The sequence below is a fragment of the Colius striatus genome, chromosome 3 (genome assembly GCF_028858725.1).
Source record: "Colius striatus isolate bColStr4 chromosome 3, bColStr4.1.hap1, whole genome shotgun sequence".
Classification (NCBI taxonomy): domain Eukaryota; kingdom Metazoa; phylum Chordata; class Aves; order Coliiformes; family Coliidae; genus Colius; species Colius striatus.
The window spans coordinates 51,036,745-51,052,040 of NC_084761.1; the positions used below are offsets into that span (position 1 = coordinate 51,036,745).

The window sequence follows — 15,296 nt, forward strand, 5'->3', positions numbered from 1 at the left end:
GACCACCTCGAGTAGGTCACACAGGAACTCGTTCAGGTTGGGTTTGAATGTCTCGAGAGAAGGCGACTTGAAAACTCATCTGGGCAGCCTGTTGCAGTGCTCTGTCACCCCCATAGTGTTTCTCACACCTCTTCACTGTTGAATTTTTCGGTTTGGTTTTTTAGTTTATTCCGAAAGGGCAGAATAAAAAATTGGTTAAAGCGTTAACGAAAACCCCCAAGTTCTTACTTTCAAACATTAGAAGGGAAGCCGAGTTTGGCATTTGGCAATCACCAACGTGGAACACCTGAAACTGAACTAAACTCGCAGTGCCGGGTAAGAGTAAAAAGTTTGAGGGCCGTGAAGAAAAGGACTGTGCATCAGCTCAGCCGCAGCGCCGGCTCTCAGGCCGGGCAATGTCGGTGTGCGGGGCCGGGAGGCGTGGGACGGGAGCGGCGCGGGGCCGGGGCCCGGTGCGTATGCGCGTTGCGGGTCACCTGTGGCGCAGGGGCCGGCCGGGGGCGGGGCTCCGCCGGGGGCTGTGCGACGTGGCGGCCGGAGCGCGCGGCCTTTCCGCTTCCGGGGCCGCCGCCGCTCTCTACCCCACGACGCGTTTCTCCTCCCCGTTCCAAGATGGCGGCGGCGGCGGGCGGCGCGGGGGCGGCGGCGGCGCTGTGGAGCGAGGTGAACCGCTGCGGCCAGAACGGCGACTTCGCCCGTGCGCTCAAGTCCGTTAACAAGAGTGAGTGAGTGAGTGAGTGCCTCCCTCCTGCCGCCGCCATGCCGGCGCTGGGGCCGTGCCTTGCCCTGCCGAAAGGCAGCGTGCGGGCCGGGAGCGAGGCCGTTCTCGGCGGCCGTGTCCCTCTCTCCCGCCTCATATCTCTCCATGCCGGCGCCTGTCCCCACGGTCTCTGCTCGGACGGGCTTGGCCTTGCGCAGGGCCGCCGCGGCCAGGGCATGGCTGCGAGGGGGAAAGGGGCGGTTTCCGTCACTCGGCTGCGCGCCGGGCCCCGGCGGTGGGCAAGGGGACCCCAGCGGCGCTCCGGAACGCTTCTGGAGGGTTTCCTGTGCTAAGGCCGAGGAGAGGGGCAAAAGCGGAGCTGTGCGGGGCAGCCACCTACGCCCCGCTCCTGTGCCGCTACCATCGGGTGCTTCTCTCGTGTGGCGTAGCCCTTGCAGCGGGACAGGCTTTCGGAGTTACTCGTGGGGTTTCCTTCAGTTTTGGTCGTGGAAGGAAAGAGAGCTTTTCCCCTTGGGAACTGCCGGAGTGTTGTGCATATGGGCTAACAGCCTTGGGAGTGATAACTCGCTTGGGGGTGAGAGTCCACATTGAGATGGGTTGTTTTGATAGTTCGGCATCCACAATGGGATTGCAATATAAGGCATCTTGCAGCTAAAAGTCCTCCCATTGTTTTTTGTAGGGAGTAGGGACTCATCTCCTATCCCAGCTTGGGATCACGTGAAAAAATCAAATACCAAAACTTATTTCTCTCTCCTGGTTCTCTGTCATTGCCTTCTACTGGTAGGAAGTATTGGTATATAAAGTGACTCTCTGTCTAGAGCCAAAATGTTCTCCTATATCAGATGCTCTTCCTGTATACGCTTTACATGGCACTCAGGTTTTGGCACTGTGTTGTCTGCCTGGAAGTGAAATGACCATGAAAGGTTTGTCAAGTTCTGTACAGTTCCTTTGGTGCAGCTCTGTTGCAGGAATGTTAGTACTGCACTTCCTTTGGGTAAGTTCAGTATTTATACTAGATTCTTTTATCCTGACAGGATTTGTTTCATAGTCTGAGCTGAAGCAAGCTATACTAGGATACTTTTAATTTGACATGACTGCTCTTTATGATGGGTTTTTGCAACATACGGATTTTACAGAGCCTCAGTGTGTTTGATAATGAGTTATATCATTGCATTGAAACTATTTTCCCTTTCAGTACTGCAGATCAACAAAGACGATGTGACTGCACTTCAGTGTAAAGTAGTGTGTCTTATCCAGAATGGGAATTTCAAGGAAGCCCTTGGTGTAATCAACACCCACACTAAAGTGTTAACCAGGTGAGTTGTGTCTTGCTATACTCTACAAAATATGAAGCTGCAAGTCCTTGAGAAGCTTTAGTGGAGAGGACCAGTAGGCAGCAAAATAAGGAGCAGGAGGTCCTCAGGACCATTGGGACTGGGCTTCTCTGTGAAACACCGATTTATTCTGGGTGTGAGAGGTGTGGTGTGGATGATTTTGAGACAGTCTAACATCTTACTGTTACTTTTGGAGGGATTGTCCATAGTGTAGTTTTCAGACACCTTCACGAGCTGATTCTGCTCACTGGCATGGTTGAGGAAGAGGTCAGATCTCATGAGGAGTGAAGAGAGGAGGGAGAAACCTTTGCCCATGCAGTAAGCTGTTAGCTTTGCTTGGCTTTCTCATTGTGCTGCTCCTTGGGGTCCTTTTGTTTGCCAGCCTGAAGATACTGCTTCAGCTTTTGGGGTGGTACAAGCAGGACCTTGGAGTAAGTTTGTGTTTGAGTCAGGATTCCTATTTGTGTCATTAAGCAGATTCTACTTTTCTTCTTGATAAAGATGCTCTTTGTGCAATGACTAGGATGAAAATTGCTACCTGAGAATTTCCTCACAGGCAAGTTCCTGTGTTTCAGACAAAATAACACTCTTGTTAATGAACTTAACCGGAAAGTGTGGTGTGATATCAGTGTGATGAAGCATATCCTCACGGTTGGAAGAAATGATTAGCCTTATTCACAAATTCCTTCTTTTCTGGGATGGAAGGAATTTAAGTTTTTTAGCTGTTTTTTTTTTAGTATATGGTGAGGAGGAGTAATTTCTCTAAAATCGACTGGACTCAGAATTTTCCCTAATTTCTGTAGCTTGGCTGTACTCTGTGTCTGTCTCTGTATCCCACAGAGCAGGGAAAGGGGTTGTTCTTACTCTGCCCTGAAGTTGTCCTGTCCTGCGCCAAGGCTGACCTGCTGCTTTGCTTTAATTCTTAATGCCATTCATTTGTGCTCAGACTCCTCTAATACCCTGCTAGACTGAGACCGTTTTAGATAGAGAAATAGCTGGTGTCAAATGCCACTAGTAATGAACTAAAGGAATTGCTGATTAGTTTTCCTTTTGCTTGAGTGGTAACTCAGGGGATAGGTAGAACATAGCGTTCAAGGCTCAGCTTGTTTAATAAGGCTTCCCTGCTAATGTGAACTTGCTTGGAAGCTGATTTTATTTTAGTATCAGCAAACCCCTTTGCTGCACTTCTACTGCGCTGATATTTCAAAATAGGTTACTGTTGGCTTAGTATCTGACTTGTAGAGGCACTTTTTATGTTGTTCCCTTTCTCTCTTTGTGAGTCAATTGTCTTTGGAAGTTTGCAGTACCGATCATGATATGCCTTCTTCTTAAGAAGGTGTCACGTAATGAGGTTTGATATTTATTGCTTTACTTTTAAACATTTGATTTGCACAATAAGTAGGAGGCAGGGGGAGGGGAGTGGATTTGAAATGCCATGTGTCTAGAAACATTAGAAGAAAGGAACCTCTTCTTATAGGTTGCTAAACACAAAGGAGATTTCAGATATATTCAGCACTTGACAGATACATAATTCAGTAATCTGGAATTGTATGCTCACCTCTGCTGTTTGGGTTTTTGGGAATGTAGCAGCCTGTGACTAATTAGGGCTGCTTAAACAAGCATGTTCAGATGGGTGAATGCTGCTGAATGAGGACTTCAGTACCTTTGTCTTGTCCTTGCAGTGACATTATTGCCTTTGAGAAGGCCTACTGTGAATACAGGTTGAATCGTATTGAAAATGCTCTCAAGACCATTCAGAGTGCCAGTCAGCAGACAGACAAACTGAAGGAGCTTTATGGACAAGTGGTAATTACAAGCTTTTCTTCCTGGTGAGAGTTTCGTATGCTGGGTGCTTTGTCCCCCCTCTTATGTGAGGCAAGTACGGGGACAGAATTTACCTCTCTGTCTTGAAGGTAAGGAGTAGTACAGTTCCCAAGTGCTCTGACTTCTGTGGAGCTTCAGTCACTTGTTGCTGGAGGCAGAGTCATCATCTTACTGTCACTGACTTAAAGCAATACATTTGTAATGACTCCTGTCCTGGGTCTGACCTGATAATAGCCATCTGGTTGAGAGGATGGAGAATGGAATAGAGATGATGAAATTTGTTTGTGGTTGAGGCATCTGCTTGCATTAGATGCCTGCACAGAAATTATTTGCAGGACCTGACATCTCAGGTGTTAGAAGTGAATCAGAAAAGAAGTTGCATTTCTTCTTTCGTTTCTCTCTCATTGGTTAGAACAGTTTAGTGAAGAATTATCTGTCTTCCCTCGGCTACATGAAGACCATTCATTTAACCTCTCTCACAGAGAGGTGATCTAATCTGGCACAATGCTTCTTTAACAGGACAAAGCTGTGTAAACTACTGCTTTTAAAGGAGCAGACAAGAACTATGCCTTTTATGTGCAAGTGTCTGATGTTGTTGCTTGAGTCCTTACAAATATAACATAGAGAGTTTGCATTTAAAGGTAGATGCAACTATTAGTAATATTGATCTTAAAACACATGATGCTCTGCTGCTACCAGTCCATGGTGAGAGAGAGAGGAAGGAGTCTGTAGTTACTAGTATACCCCAGGAAATCCTATTCTGGAGGCTAATCCCTTCCCCTTCTCAGTTGTACAGGTTGGAGCGTTACGATGATTGTCTGGCTGCATACAGGGATCTAATTCGTAACTCCCAGGATGAGTATGAGGAAGAGAGGAAAACCAACCTCTCTGCTGTTGTGGCAGCACAAAGCACATGGGAGAAGGTGATGCCGGTAAGTGTGTGTGTGTGTGTGTAAAAGTGGGAGACAAGGAATGAAGAATATAGAATCATAGGATATTTAACGGGATAGAAATTCCCATCTCTTCGTGACTTCTGAGTGTACTGAAGATCACCTAGTGATCTTGGAGGATTAAACACTCTAATTGTTCATGAGTTATACTTCACCTCTAGGAGACTCATATCACTAGATGTCACAGCAGAGCAGGAGGTACATCTCTTTGAGCCTGCTTTAGGCAGATCACCTGTGGTGACTAGCAGTTTCCTCTATCTCTTGCCTAGGGTAAAGCTTAACTGTGTGGATCACCCAGCCACACTTGGAAATATTTTTGTAATGGACTATGTAGATGGTAATTTTTTCAGAAGTCTTTGTCTTCGGAGGTGTGCACGGCATGCTTAGCTCTCCATTCAGTGCCGTGGATCCACCTTGTTATCTAGAGCAGTGGTTCTTGCCTTCCTTCTTTCAGCAGCCTAAATAGTCTTGAAACTCAGTCTGAAGTTTCATTGCTGCCTTATTAGTGGCCTTCAACTTTGTGCAGTGTTGGTGAAGATCCTTTGCTGTATAACTTATTTGCTAGGTGTGTGCCCTTTCAAAATTGCCTCAATTTCTTTTGCAAGGAATAGTTTGAATGTACATGAAAACTATAGTCTGTGTCCAACGCCTGTCAAATCTGTGTAGATCAGTTGACATTTATTCAGTGTTCCATTTGCTTTTCACTCTAGGAGGATTTGGGCCTTCGAGAAGCTACCTACGAGCTGTGTTATAACAGTGCATGTGCATTGATTGGACAAGGAAAGTTGAATGAAGCAATGAAAAAACTACAGAAAGCAGAAGGTAAAAACATGGTGAGGTGAGAGGGAAGCTTTGTGTGATAGGTGTAGTTACTTGCTCTCTATAGACTCAGTTAAGCAGGGAGAAAGAGGTTTTGAAAATTTAAAAACTGACCATCATCAGGATTTGTTGTAAATTTGCAGATGGTCCTGACAGATCTGCTGTTTTTTAGAAGTCTTCCTCTACATCTCTCTTCTGTAGCCATGTGGCTTGCACCATTTCCTATCTCTCTTACGGCCCCCTGCTTGGTGTTCAGTGCCTTTGAGCAGTTTTTTGAAGCACAAGGTAGACACGAGTGTCACCTTTTCTCGTGAGCCTAAGATGTGTCATCTATTCTAACTCCTGGTTTTGTTACTATATGTATATATAAAAACCCATGAGCTATAAAAATTAAAAAGAATTCATGGTCTGAATGAGGTACGAAATTAGTATAAACCAATAAAGGAGGGTTTTTTGTATGAGGTGGAAGGGGTGTGTGCTTTAAAAAAAAAAAAGATTGGGGAGAGAATTAGAGAGAATTAGTTTCATTCTGATCTAATTGCTCTTGCAGATAAATAGGTCAGCTCTGTTCCGATTTCGAGGATAGAATAACAGCTCTCACATACAACTGACTTATTAAATGTGTAATTTAGGCCTGTGATCGGTGATACTAGTCCTTTGGAGAGCAAAACAAGTGATGTTCTGGTGATGTATATGAATTAAGAAGCGACTGGTACGTGTACAGCCATAAGGGTTGGTGTAATCTCAATGCAGACTTGTAGCACTTAACTCCCAAGATGACCAGCAGTTGCAGCCCAGTGATCCCTATGGAAAAGACCAGGAGCTAGGTTTAAAGAAATTTGCTTGAGAGGAAAAAAAAACAGTGACTCTGCTCTCAGAAGGCAACTCTGGGACATTCAGTGTGTCCTCTGCATTCTTTAGTTTTCTCCCTTATGCTCAGTCCCATCCATTGTCAGACTTGTAGTTGGGTGCACCCTTGTAATGCTGCAAAAATTTCAGGGACACATGAAAAAAATGTATGTTCCCTCATGCATCTAGGCTGTTGTGTTTTGGTTGTTTTTTTTCCCCTAAAGCGTTCTGTTTTTCCTTCCAGAGCTGTGTCGCCAGTCGCTGTCAGAAGACTCCGTAAGTTCTTGATGTTGTTTTGAAAAGCATTTGCTTTGCACCAGCATGAAGGTGGATGTGGTTGTAGAGAGTCCTGCAGGTAGCCAGGAGATGATAGCCACAGCTGCTCCGCAGGATTACCCAGCGATGCTTGCCACTGCTGCTGGTACCCACTTCTGAGGCGGGGGCAGCAAATGTGGATGCTGCAGAAGTGCAGCTAACGCTGCAGACTTTACTGCTGTGCTCCTTGCACAGTTGCCTGTGCTGGTGTGGTCAGGGTGGGTACAGGTTATCTGAGACATCCTTGTGACTCACCCTTGCTATGGATGAACCCTGCTGAGTGAGGGTTTGGAAACACAGGAAACGTTCAATTACTCTCATTGCTCCAGGCAGAGAGGCAGATTCAGTGCACAAGTTAAGAGTATCTTCAGATTCTTGCAAGAGCAGATGAAGCTTTCTTTTCTCCTGGTTTAACCCAGATACACTTGCATTTGTACTGTGGCCACAACCTTCACCTATAGTGGTTAGGATACTTTGCTGCTAATACTGCCCAGGAGAGCTCATGGACATTTGTCAGACAAATACTGAAGCCATGGGAACAGCGGTGAGATGGCAGCTTGCTTTATTTTTGGCTTGATTTTCTTTCAGGATGTGACAGAGGAAGACATTGAGGCCGAACTGGCCATTATTCATGGTCAGATGGCTTATATCATGCAACTCCAGGGTCGTACAGAGGATGCTCTACAGCTCTACAATCAAATAATCAAGTTGAAGTAAGGGCTTTTCTAAAACAAATGCTCAGTCCTCCATCTGTAGAGAGATCACCGTTGAATCCGTTCTACTTTTCTTATCTGCAGGCCAACAGATGTAGGACTGCTTGCTGTCATTGCAAACAATATCATCACAATTAACAAGGTACAGAATTACTACACTGAATGCAGCAAAGGTTACTCAGCCTGCTTTTCCACTTCTGTGGAGAACGGGGAGAAAAGCAGGAAGGACTTTTTCCTAAACAGTAGTTAAATTGCAGGTCCCCAAAGACTTTTCTTCTTCAAAGAATGTAGTGAAGTCTTGTAATGACATGTGATTTTCCACTCCCAGGACCAAAACGTCTTTGACTCAAAGAAAAAGGTGAAGCTGACCAATGCTGAAGGTGTTGAGCATAAACTCTCCAAAAAACAGCTCCAGGCGATTGAATTCAACAAAGCTTTGCTGGCAATGTACACTAACCAGGTAGGAGAAACTGATCTGCAGTAAGCAACTACAGATTTACCACACAGGAGTTTAACTAGGCAAAAATGGATATGCAACTTTCCTGGGTCAGAAGATAGGACCACCTGGTTTAGGTAGGTAAGTAAGGAGGACAAAACCACGTCATATCTTATAGAGCAGACAGCCAATTGTGTGGTGACTTGAGTGTTGCCGTAGGTAGGAATGGTATGGAGTTGGCTAGAGGACAGAAGGGGTGTTTGGGGTTCTTAGATGCATCTGAAGTGCTACTAAGAGGACTTATTTTTGGTTTTGTATATCCATTTCAGGGAAGCTCTCACTAGTATGTCTTCTTAGGGCTAATATACCAGTTGTCTCTGTGTTAGGGGACTGCAGAGGTTGAGAAAAGTGTGTTCTGTCTTCCCACTCCCCAGGCAGATCAGTGCCGCAAGCTGTCAGCAAGCCTGCAGTCACAGAGCCCTGAGCACCTGCTCCCAGTGCTCATTCAGGCAGCACAGCTCTGTCGTGAGAAGCAGCATGCGAAGGCCGTGGCGCTTCTGCAGGTAGGTTAAGAGAAAGTACTTCTATGGCCAAGCTCCACTTAAACATGTGCTTTGTGTTCTTGTATGCTGTTTCCCTTAGCTTGCTTTGCCTTTTAAATTTCCAGGGTTAATTGGCTGTGCTTATTTTGTTTAGATTTAATGCAGCTAAACAGTTCTGCCTTTAAAGGCAAATAATTCTCTTGCACCTCAGAATTTTAGACTCTTAGCCTATGTAGTAGTCTGCTTTTAGGACAAGCCGTGGGCTCTACTGCTCTGTTTGCAGGCAGTTTGCAACAGCCTTCTTTTCAGAGAGGATGAGTGGTCTGAGATAGAAGTCTGAGAGGGTGATGTACCACTGCCGCATTTCGGGGCTCTCCTCTTCTGAAGCCTGCATGTGCTGGAAAGCTTAATTTGGTTATTGCCAGCTTGCTGTAGCTGCATGTGAGATATGATTCACCAGAGCAGCAGCCTGGTACCCACACACATGTTGACTTGTTCTTTCCTCTGACTCTCAGGACTTTGCAGATCAGCACCCTGCCAATGCAGCTGAGATCAAGCTGACGATGGCCCAGCTAAAAATTGCTCAAGGTATCTGGTGTCCTCCTTTGTCTGGAAGTATCTGTACATGATAATGGTTCAAGGGATGAAAAAAACAGGCTTTAAGGCAATCTTTCCTGCAGTCACTATTGTAACAGGGGTGCAGAGCAGATATGCTTTCAGTTGGGTGTTATATATATACATGGCTATGGCAAGGTGACTCTCACAGCTTAAGGTCTGAATGTCCAGGCTGCACCGATCCCTGACAGAGATGCCCCCTACTTTTGTAAAAAGTAGGTCTGAATCTGTTGGGGCAGGAGTGTCTTGGGAGTAGTGTGGGGCTACCATTCCTGTATACAGCTGTGCAATGCAGAGTTGTTTCTGGAAGAGAAGACCCTGCTTGAAAACCTTACTCTGGAACCATTGTAGGATGAGGCAGGGGCAGAAAGGTGCTTCACTTGGAGGCCTGTGCTTCATTCTTGGAAATTGTTTACCTTTGTCTGGAAGTTCAATAGCAGGTGGGATCAAGTGTTGCTGTGCCACTTGGAGCATATTCCTCCCTATGTCTCTTCTAGGCAGTGTCACCAAAGCCTGCATGATCCTGAGGAGCATAGAAGAACTGCAGCACAAGCCTGGTATGGTAAGCAAAACTCAGTCTGAACTGTATGAGGTTTTTTCTGTTGTAGCACAGCTTTACAATGCATGCTGCCTGCTGCCTTTTCCCTGTGATTCTCACTTGACCTGGGTGTCTGCAGGGAATTTGAGCTCGTTTTCTGTGTCTTGGACAAAGGTGGGATTATAAGTTTGCCATAGAATTATTCTGCCTGTCAGCAGAGATGCACTCTGCCTATGTTCCCCCTCTGTCATCAACACTTAGACCTATGTGTTGCCTGATTTACTTACATAATATGGCTGGAGCAGCTGTTTCCCTGGTACATACTGATGTGAAGCTTTTGAAGCAGCTTTAGGACAAGAAGCATTAGGGGGAACGGGTCCCCACAGCATGCACATGTGTCCACATCTGGTATTTGGAAAAGCTTGATGACCTTAAAAATGCTCCAGTGTACAGCATAAGCATCTTGAGCAGTGTCTGACAGTTGTAGGTCAATTCCATTTGCAAGTGTGAATGAACAAAGTAGTTTATGGAGGCAGTCAGCAATACCAGCTCCTTGCTCTTGGTCATCTCTGGCTGTGACTGGGGTGTAGCCAAACAGATGAGGACTGTGTCATTGTCTCTTCAATGCTGATTTATTTTTTTCATGGCTTTTGAGATAAAGAAGGAGGGAAGAAAAAATTTCTAATGAAACTGTGTCCAGTGACAAGCAAAGAAAGTGCAGACAAGATGGTTCTTTCTGTGAATGCAGTCGTAAGCCTGTACTACACGAGAAAGACTGGTGGGGACATTTCTTTGGGAGGGACCCAGGAAGGAAGATCTTGCCTGGGTATTCTGCCTGTTACCATGACTGGTTTTTAGGGACCAAGCAGAAAGCTCATGTGGAGTCTGCTTTTAGGAAATCTTATTCAACTGCTGAGTGTCTGGCTATAGACAGCTTGTGTGAAGATCTACTCTAAGTTGCTCTTGAACGTTTTCAGGTGTCTGCGTTGGTGACAATGTACAGTCATGAAGAGGACATTGACAGTGCAATCGAGGTCTTCACACAGGCTATCCAGTGGTATCAGCAATTCCAGGTAAGTTACAGCAGAGGAGATAACATGCAAGGTTTTGTCCTGGTCTTTTCTAGCTGGTCCAACTCAGCTTTTCATGCCCAGGCCCAGCAGCTCATCCACTTGGGCTTTGAGACCTGTGAGCTCCTGTTTTGTGAGTGTTTGTTTTACCACTGTTTCATCATTTTAAGTGTTGCAAATGGGGAGCAGCAGCTCCTGTCAGATTAGGAGAGTAGTGGCAATGGGTGCCCAAATGCAGCAATTGAGCCTTCTCTCTGATTAAAAAGCACTGGGGAGCAGCAAGCTGCCTTGTCCCGTGCAGTCCTGCCTCCCATCCCAGAGTGCAAAGGGAGCCTGCTTTCTGCATGGCAGGATGTTAACTCAGTTCTCCCTGGCCAGGTCTCAGGGTCATTAAAGCCAGCTAGAGCTCGGCCCCATGCTGTGATAATGTGGAACTAATTCTGACTGCCATGTCTTTCAGCCAAAGTCTCCTGTCCATTTGTCACTAATAAGGGAAGCTGCCAACTTCAAACTAAAACACGGGAGGAAGAAGGAAGCAATCAGTGACTTGGAGGAGCTCTGGAAGTGAGTTGAATGGTTATTCAATAAGAGGTCTCCACTCAGAGACCCATGTGATTTATCTGGTGCCACGGGAGTTTGGCAGCATTGGTTAACTGGTAACCCTCCTTCAGAGCTGCTTTTGCTCAGAGGTTCCAGTGCAAAGCCATATTTCAGCAGGAGCAGGGATAATGAATTAGATCTGTAGCTGATGTTCATGTGACAACCTGGCTGACTTGTCCCAGGGGCCTCTTGTGTGCAGTGAAGGTTGCTTTGGGGAGTGGGATGTATAATTTTTTTTCCTAGTGCTTTATAAACCATGGATGTCTAGATTTTAGTTCTTACTATGCAATTGATGGGGTTTTTAGTGGAGGACTGTTAACTTGCCTTTGCTTCTGGGACCTGAGGGATTTTTGTCTTTCATTGTCTGCGTTGTGATACTGTGGAGATGTCTGCAGCTGCCTTTGTCCACACCAGTGATGTTTGGTGATGTGCTGTGTGGGAGATGACAGACCGACTGATCGTGTCCACACTGATAGCAGTGATGCTGCAGCAGCAAGCACTGCATGGTGACACCAGTCTTTGGGATGAGTATGTACCTTGGTAACTTGAGCCTTTTTTTTTTTTTCCCTCTACAAAGGCAAAACCCAAAGGATGTGCATACTCTGGCACAGCTCATCTCTGCCTACTCGCTGGTTGACCCCGAAAAAGCTAAAGTGTATCCTTTTGATGGTGGTATCAGAGCAAAGAAAGAGGCATTTGAGCCTTTCCCTCTTGGATTTCATCTGTGTGGGGAGTTCAGACCCACTCTCACCTGAAGAAAGGCAAGAAACATCTCCAGAACAGCTGCATATCCAGGTCAGGTTGTCTGGATGTACTTTTATTTCCCTAATCGGTTTGATTACTGCAGGATCCCAGGACTCTTTTGTCTGTGTCCTCCTTCTCTGAGAATTGATAGCTTAGGACTAAGTGGAACAAAAAATAGGAGCTCTTTCATCTTTTCTGTTGGAATCTTAAACCTGTAGTACTAATGCAGGTCTGTGTGTGATAAAATATGGCTAAGCTCTGCCTGACCCAAAATACAAGGTTCACACACTGCTTTTGCCATCCTGAGCAGCTTTTAGAGGAAGATCCTGCTTCTGTCCTCATATGAAAGGGAAAAATACGGCAGGTGGCGATTTAGCAGCCCATGCCAGCTTGTGTAGGAAGCTGGTAAAAGAGCGGGAGCTTGTCCCTAGGCCTGTCTGGTGTCTGCATTGCTAACAGGCTGAATTTGTTCAAGCTGAAGTTGTCCATTGCTGTCGAGACAAACCTGGATATTTATCTTTTTGCTTGTTGGTTTGCATCCCTGAACTCTTCCCTTGCAGTCTTAGCAAACACTTGCCTTCCTCAGACACCATGTCCCTGAAAGTAGATGTTGATGCACTGGAGAACTCCCACGGAGCAACGTATGTCCGGAAGAAAGCTGGGAAGCTCACTGGAGACAACCAGCAGAAGGAGCAAGGGTAAAATGGGCTGCTGTAGCTCTGGTGACATTACTCTTTGGGGTTACACAAGAACCACACCTGGTGTGGTGGGGGCATTGCTGTAGAAGGCAGGCTGGTGGAAAGGGAGCCTGTTCTGCAAGGAGCTTCAGGTAGCAGCAGACCAAGTTTTGAGAGAGATGGGAATGGCTTAGCTTCTTCCAGAGCTAGATTTCAGTTCACTTGTTTGCTGTGTCACAGTGGCTGTTTCTTGCTTTTCAGACAAGGGGAAGTGAAGAAAAAGAAGAAAAAAAAGAAGGGTAAGTTGTATTTCTTAGCTGTTGACATGGCACAGCATCACCAGATTCTTCAAATAGCAGGAGTCTTTTGCTGGGATTTGGGTCCCTGTGAACCCATGTCTTCATGATAGCTTGTTTGGGTGGAGCATTTTTCCACAGAAGTGAGTGCAACACCCTGAAAGGATTATGTGGGTTTCTGGGCTCTTTGTGTTTCCTGGCTACTGCCATCCCATGCAAATCCTTTTGGTGATGCCTCTCTAGTGGGTTGTCCTCAATTTCATCTCCTGCCACTGGATGTTCTGCAGGAAAGCTGCCTAAGAACTATGACCCCAAGGTAACTCCCGATCCTGAACGGTGGCTTCCAATGCGAGAGCGCTCCTACTATCGTGGGCGGAAGAAGGGCAAGAAGAAGGATCAGGTTGGCAAGGGGACTCAGGGTTCAACCACAGCTGGCTCCTCTGAACTGTAAGTACCCATTTTGCAGCGCCTGGTGTAGGGAATCACTCCTGGGCAGCTGGGAGGGCTGGGTTTGTGCTGCTTTTCTGTGGCTCTGTCACCGTGTTAACTGTGGGATATCACAAATGAAACTGGACTTTGCTACTTGAACGTTCCAGCAGCTACTCTTCCCAAAGATCCCTGTAGGTCACTGGAAGTCAAAATTGTGTGATAGGCATGCTTGAAGGTGCCAAAGTGCAAATAAATTTCCCATAGCCTGTCACTGTGCTTTTCTTAGCTTTAACAATGAGATGAGTTTTGCATGCTTTCTCTCAAGCTATTTGCTTTCAGATCTGTTGTGGTTTAGCCTCAGACAGCGACTAAGCAACACACAGCTGCTCACTCCTCTCCCCCAGTGGGATGGGGACGAGAAACGGGAAAAAAAGTAAAACTTGTGAAAGGAAAAGTTTAATAACTAAAATGAAATAAATTATATGAATAAGAAAAATAATAATAATGAGAAGGAATGCAACAAAAAGAGAGAAATAAAAAAACAAACCACAGACACAGAGACAGACACACAGAGACAGACACACAGAGACAGACACACAGAGACAGACACACAGAGACAGACACACAGAGACAGACACACAGAGACAGACACACAGAGACAGACAGACACACACAGACACTCACTCTCTCTCTCTCTCTCTCTCTCTCTCTCTCTCCCTCCCAGCTTCTTGTGCCCCTCCTTGCAGAGCATGGGAAACTGAAAAGTCTTTTGCTTAGGATAAGCATTACTTAGCGACAACTAAAACATCACTCTGTTATCAACATTTTTCTCACACTAAATCCAAGCCAAACACCTGCTAGGAAGAAAATTAACTCTGTCCCAGCAAAAAACAGGACAAAGTCTTTTGGTGGCTAGAGAACCATGAGCCATGATTTGGGAAAACGCTGTATTTCCTTCTAAGCTGACACTGATCATTTGAGCTGGAATCGGGGTTTACCATTGTGTATGAGGCCTGGCAGTGACATAGTGACTTACTCGCATCTGAGAGAAGAAAGTAATAACAATGCAGGGAATTGCCAGTGCTGTCTGATAGTTTCTCTTTGACAGCTGTCTCAAAGCAGAAGCATAAGAAGCCTCTTGTGGCACTGTTGGCTTGAGCAGCATTTGCAAGGAGAGCTGGTGCAAAAATGCCTTTGTGGTTAACAAGAGAGAAAGGATGTTGGGTTTGTGCTGCCTGAGTGTGGTGGCCTGAAAACGCCTCACGTGTTGCATGAGCTGTCACTTGTCTGTGCAAAAGTGAGCCTTGCTTTCATTGTTGAGGACTTACACTGCCTAGTGAACATCAGTTAAAAGGTGATTGCCTGTCCTTTGAGACATGTTCCCATGATCCATCAGCCCTTCTATGCGTTGAAGCTTGTCTAATACCTCCTTGCATGAGGGCCCTCCCATACATAATGCTGCCTTGATGTAGTGGCTGCTGTTTTTCACTGTCAGCTTCCTGCAGTAGTGCTGAGTCTTGTAGGTGGTTGTGAACCCACGTGGTATCTCTTTCTCTCCTCTTCCCTGCAGGGATGCCAGCAGGACCGCCAGCAGCCCACCTACCTCCCCTCGACCTGGCAGCGCTGCAGCCATATCAGCCGCAAGTAACGTCATCCCTCCCAGGCACCAAAAACCTGCTGGTGCCCCAGCCACCAAGAAGAAACAGCAGCAGAAGAAGAAAAAAGGGGCTAAAGGAGGGTGGTAAAAAGCAGGATGTGTAACCTCCCTCCCTCATCAGGTTGCAGAATAAAGGTCAAAAGCAAGTGCTGGTGAAAGACTCTTGG

General features: G+C 46.1%; 1 protein-coding gene across 1 annotated transcript; it reads left to right on the plus strand.

The window, feature by feature from the left end:
• Positions 1-565: 565 nt before the first annotated feature.
• Positions 566-15,289, plus strand: SRP72 (signal recognition particle 72). Its single transcript, XM_061993567.1, has 19 exons — positions 566-721; positions 1,917-2,037; positions 3,738-3,861; positions 4,668-4,811; positions 5,540-5,651; positions 6,742-6,773; positions 7,401-7,525; positions 7,610-7,667; positions 7,854-7,985; positions 8,396-8,524; positions 9,019-9,091; positions 9,616-9,680; positions 10,634-10,729; positions 11,187-11,290; positions 11,904-11,981; positions 12,631-12,768; positions 13,009-13,046; positions 13,331-13,490; positions 15,043-15,289. Exons 1-19 carry the CDS (start codon positions 613-615, stop codon positions 15,215-15,217), a joined length of 2,013 nt encoding a protein of 670 aa, XP_061849551.1. The 5' UTR covers positions 566-612; the 3' UTR covers positions 15,218-15,289.
• Positions 15,290-15,296: the final 7 nt, after the last annotated feature.

Bases quoted from the DNA above. Each gene is read 5' to 3' on its own strand.
- SRP72 (XM_061993567.1), top strand. From the start codon at position 613: ATGGCGGCGGCGGCGGGCGGCGCGGGGGCGGCGGCGGCGCTGTGGAGC. The intron at 10,730-11,186 runs GTAAGTTACAGC...CATGTCTTTCAG, and splicing joins AGTGGTATCAGCAATTCCAG to CCAAAGTCTCCTGTCCATTT. The intron at 11,982-12,630 runs GTATCCTTTTGA...CTTCCCTTGCAG, and splicing joins GACCCCGAAAAAGCTAAAGT to TCTTAGCAAACACTTGCCTT.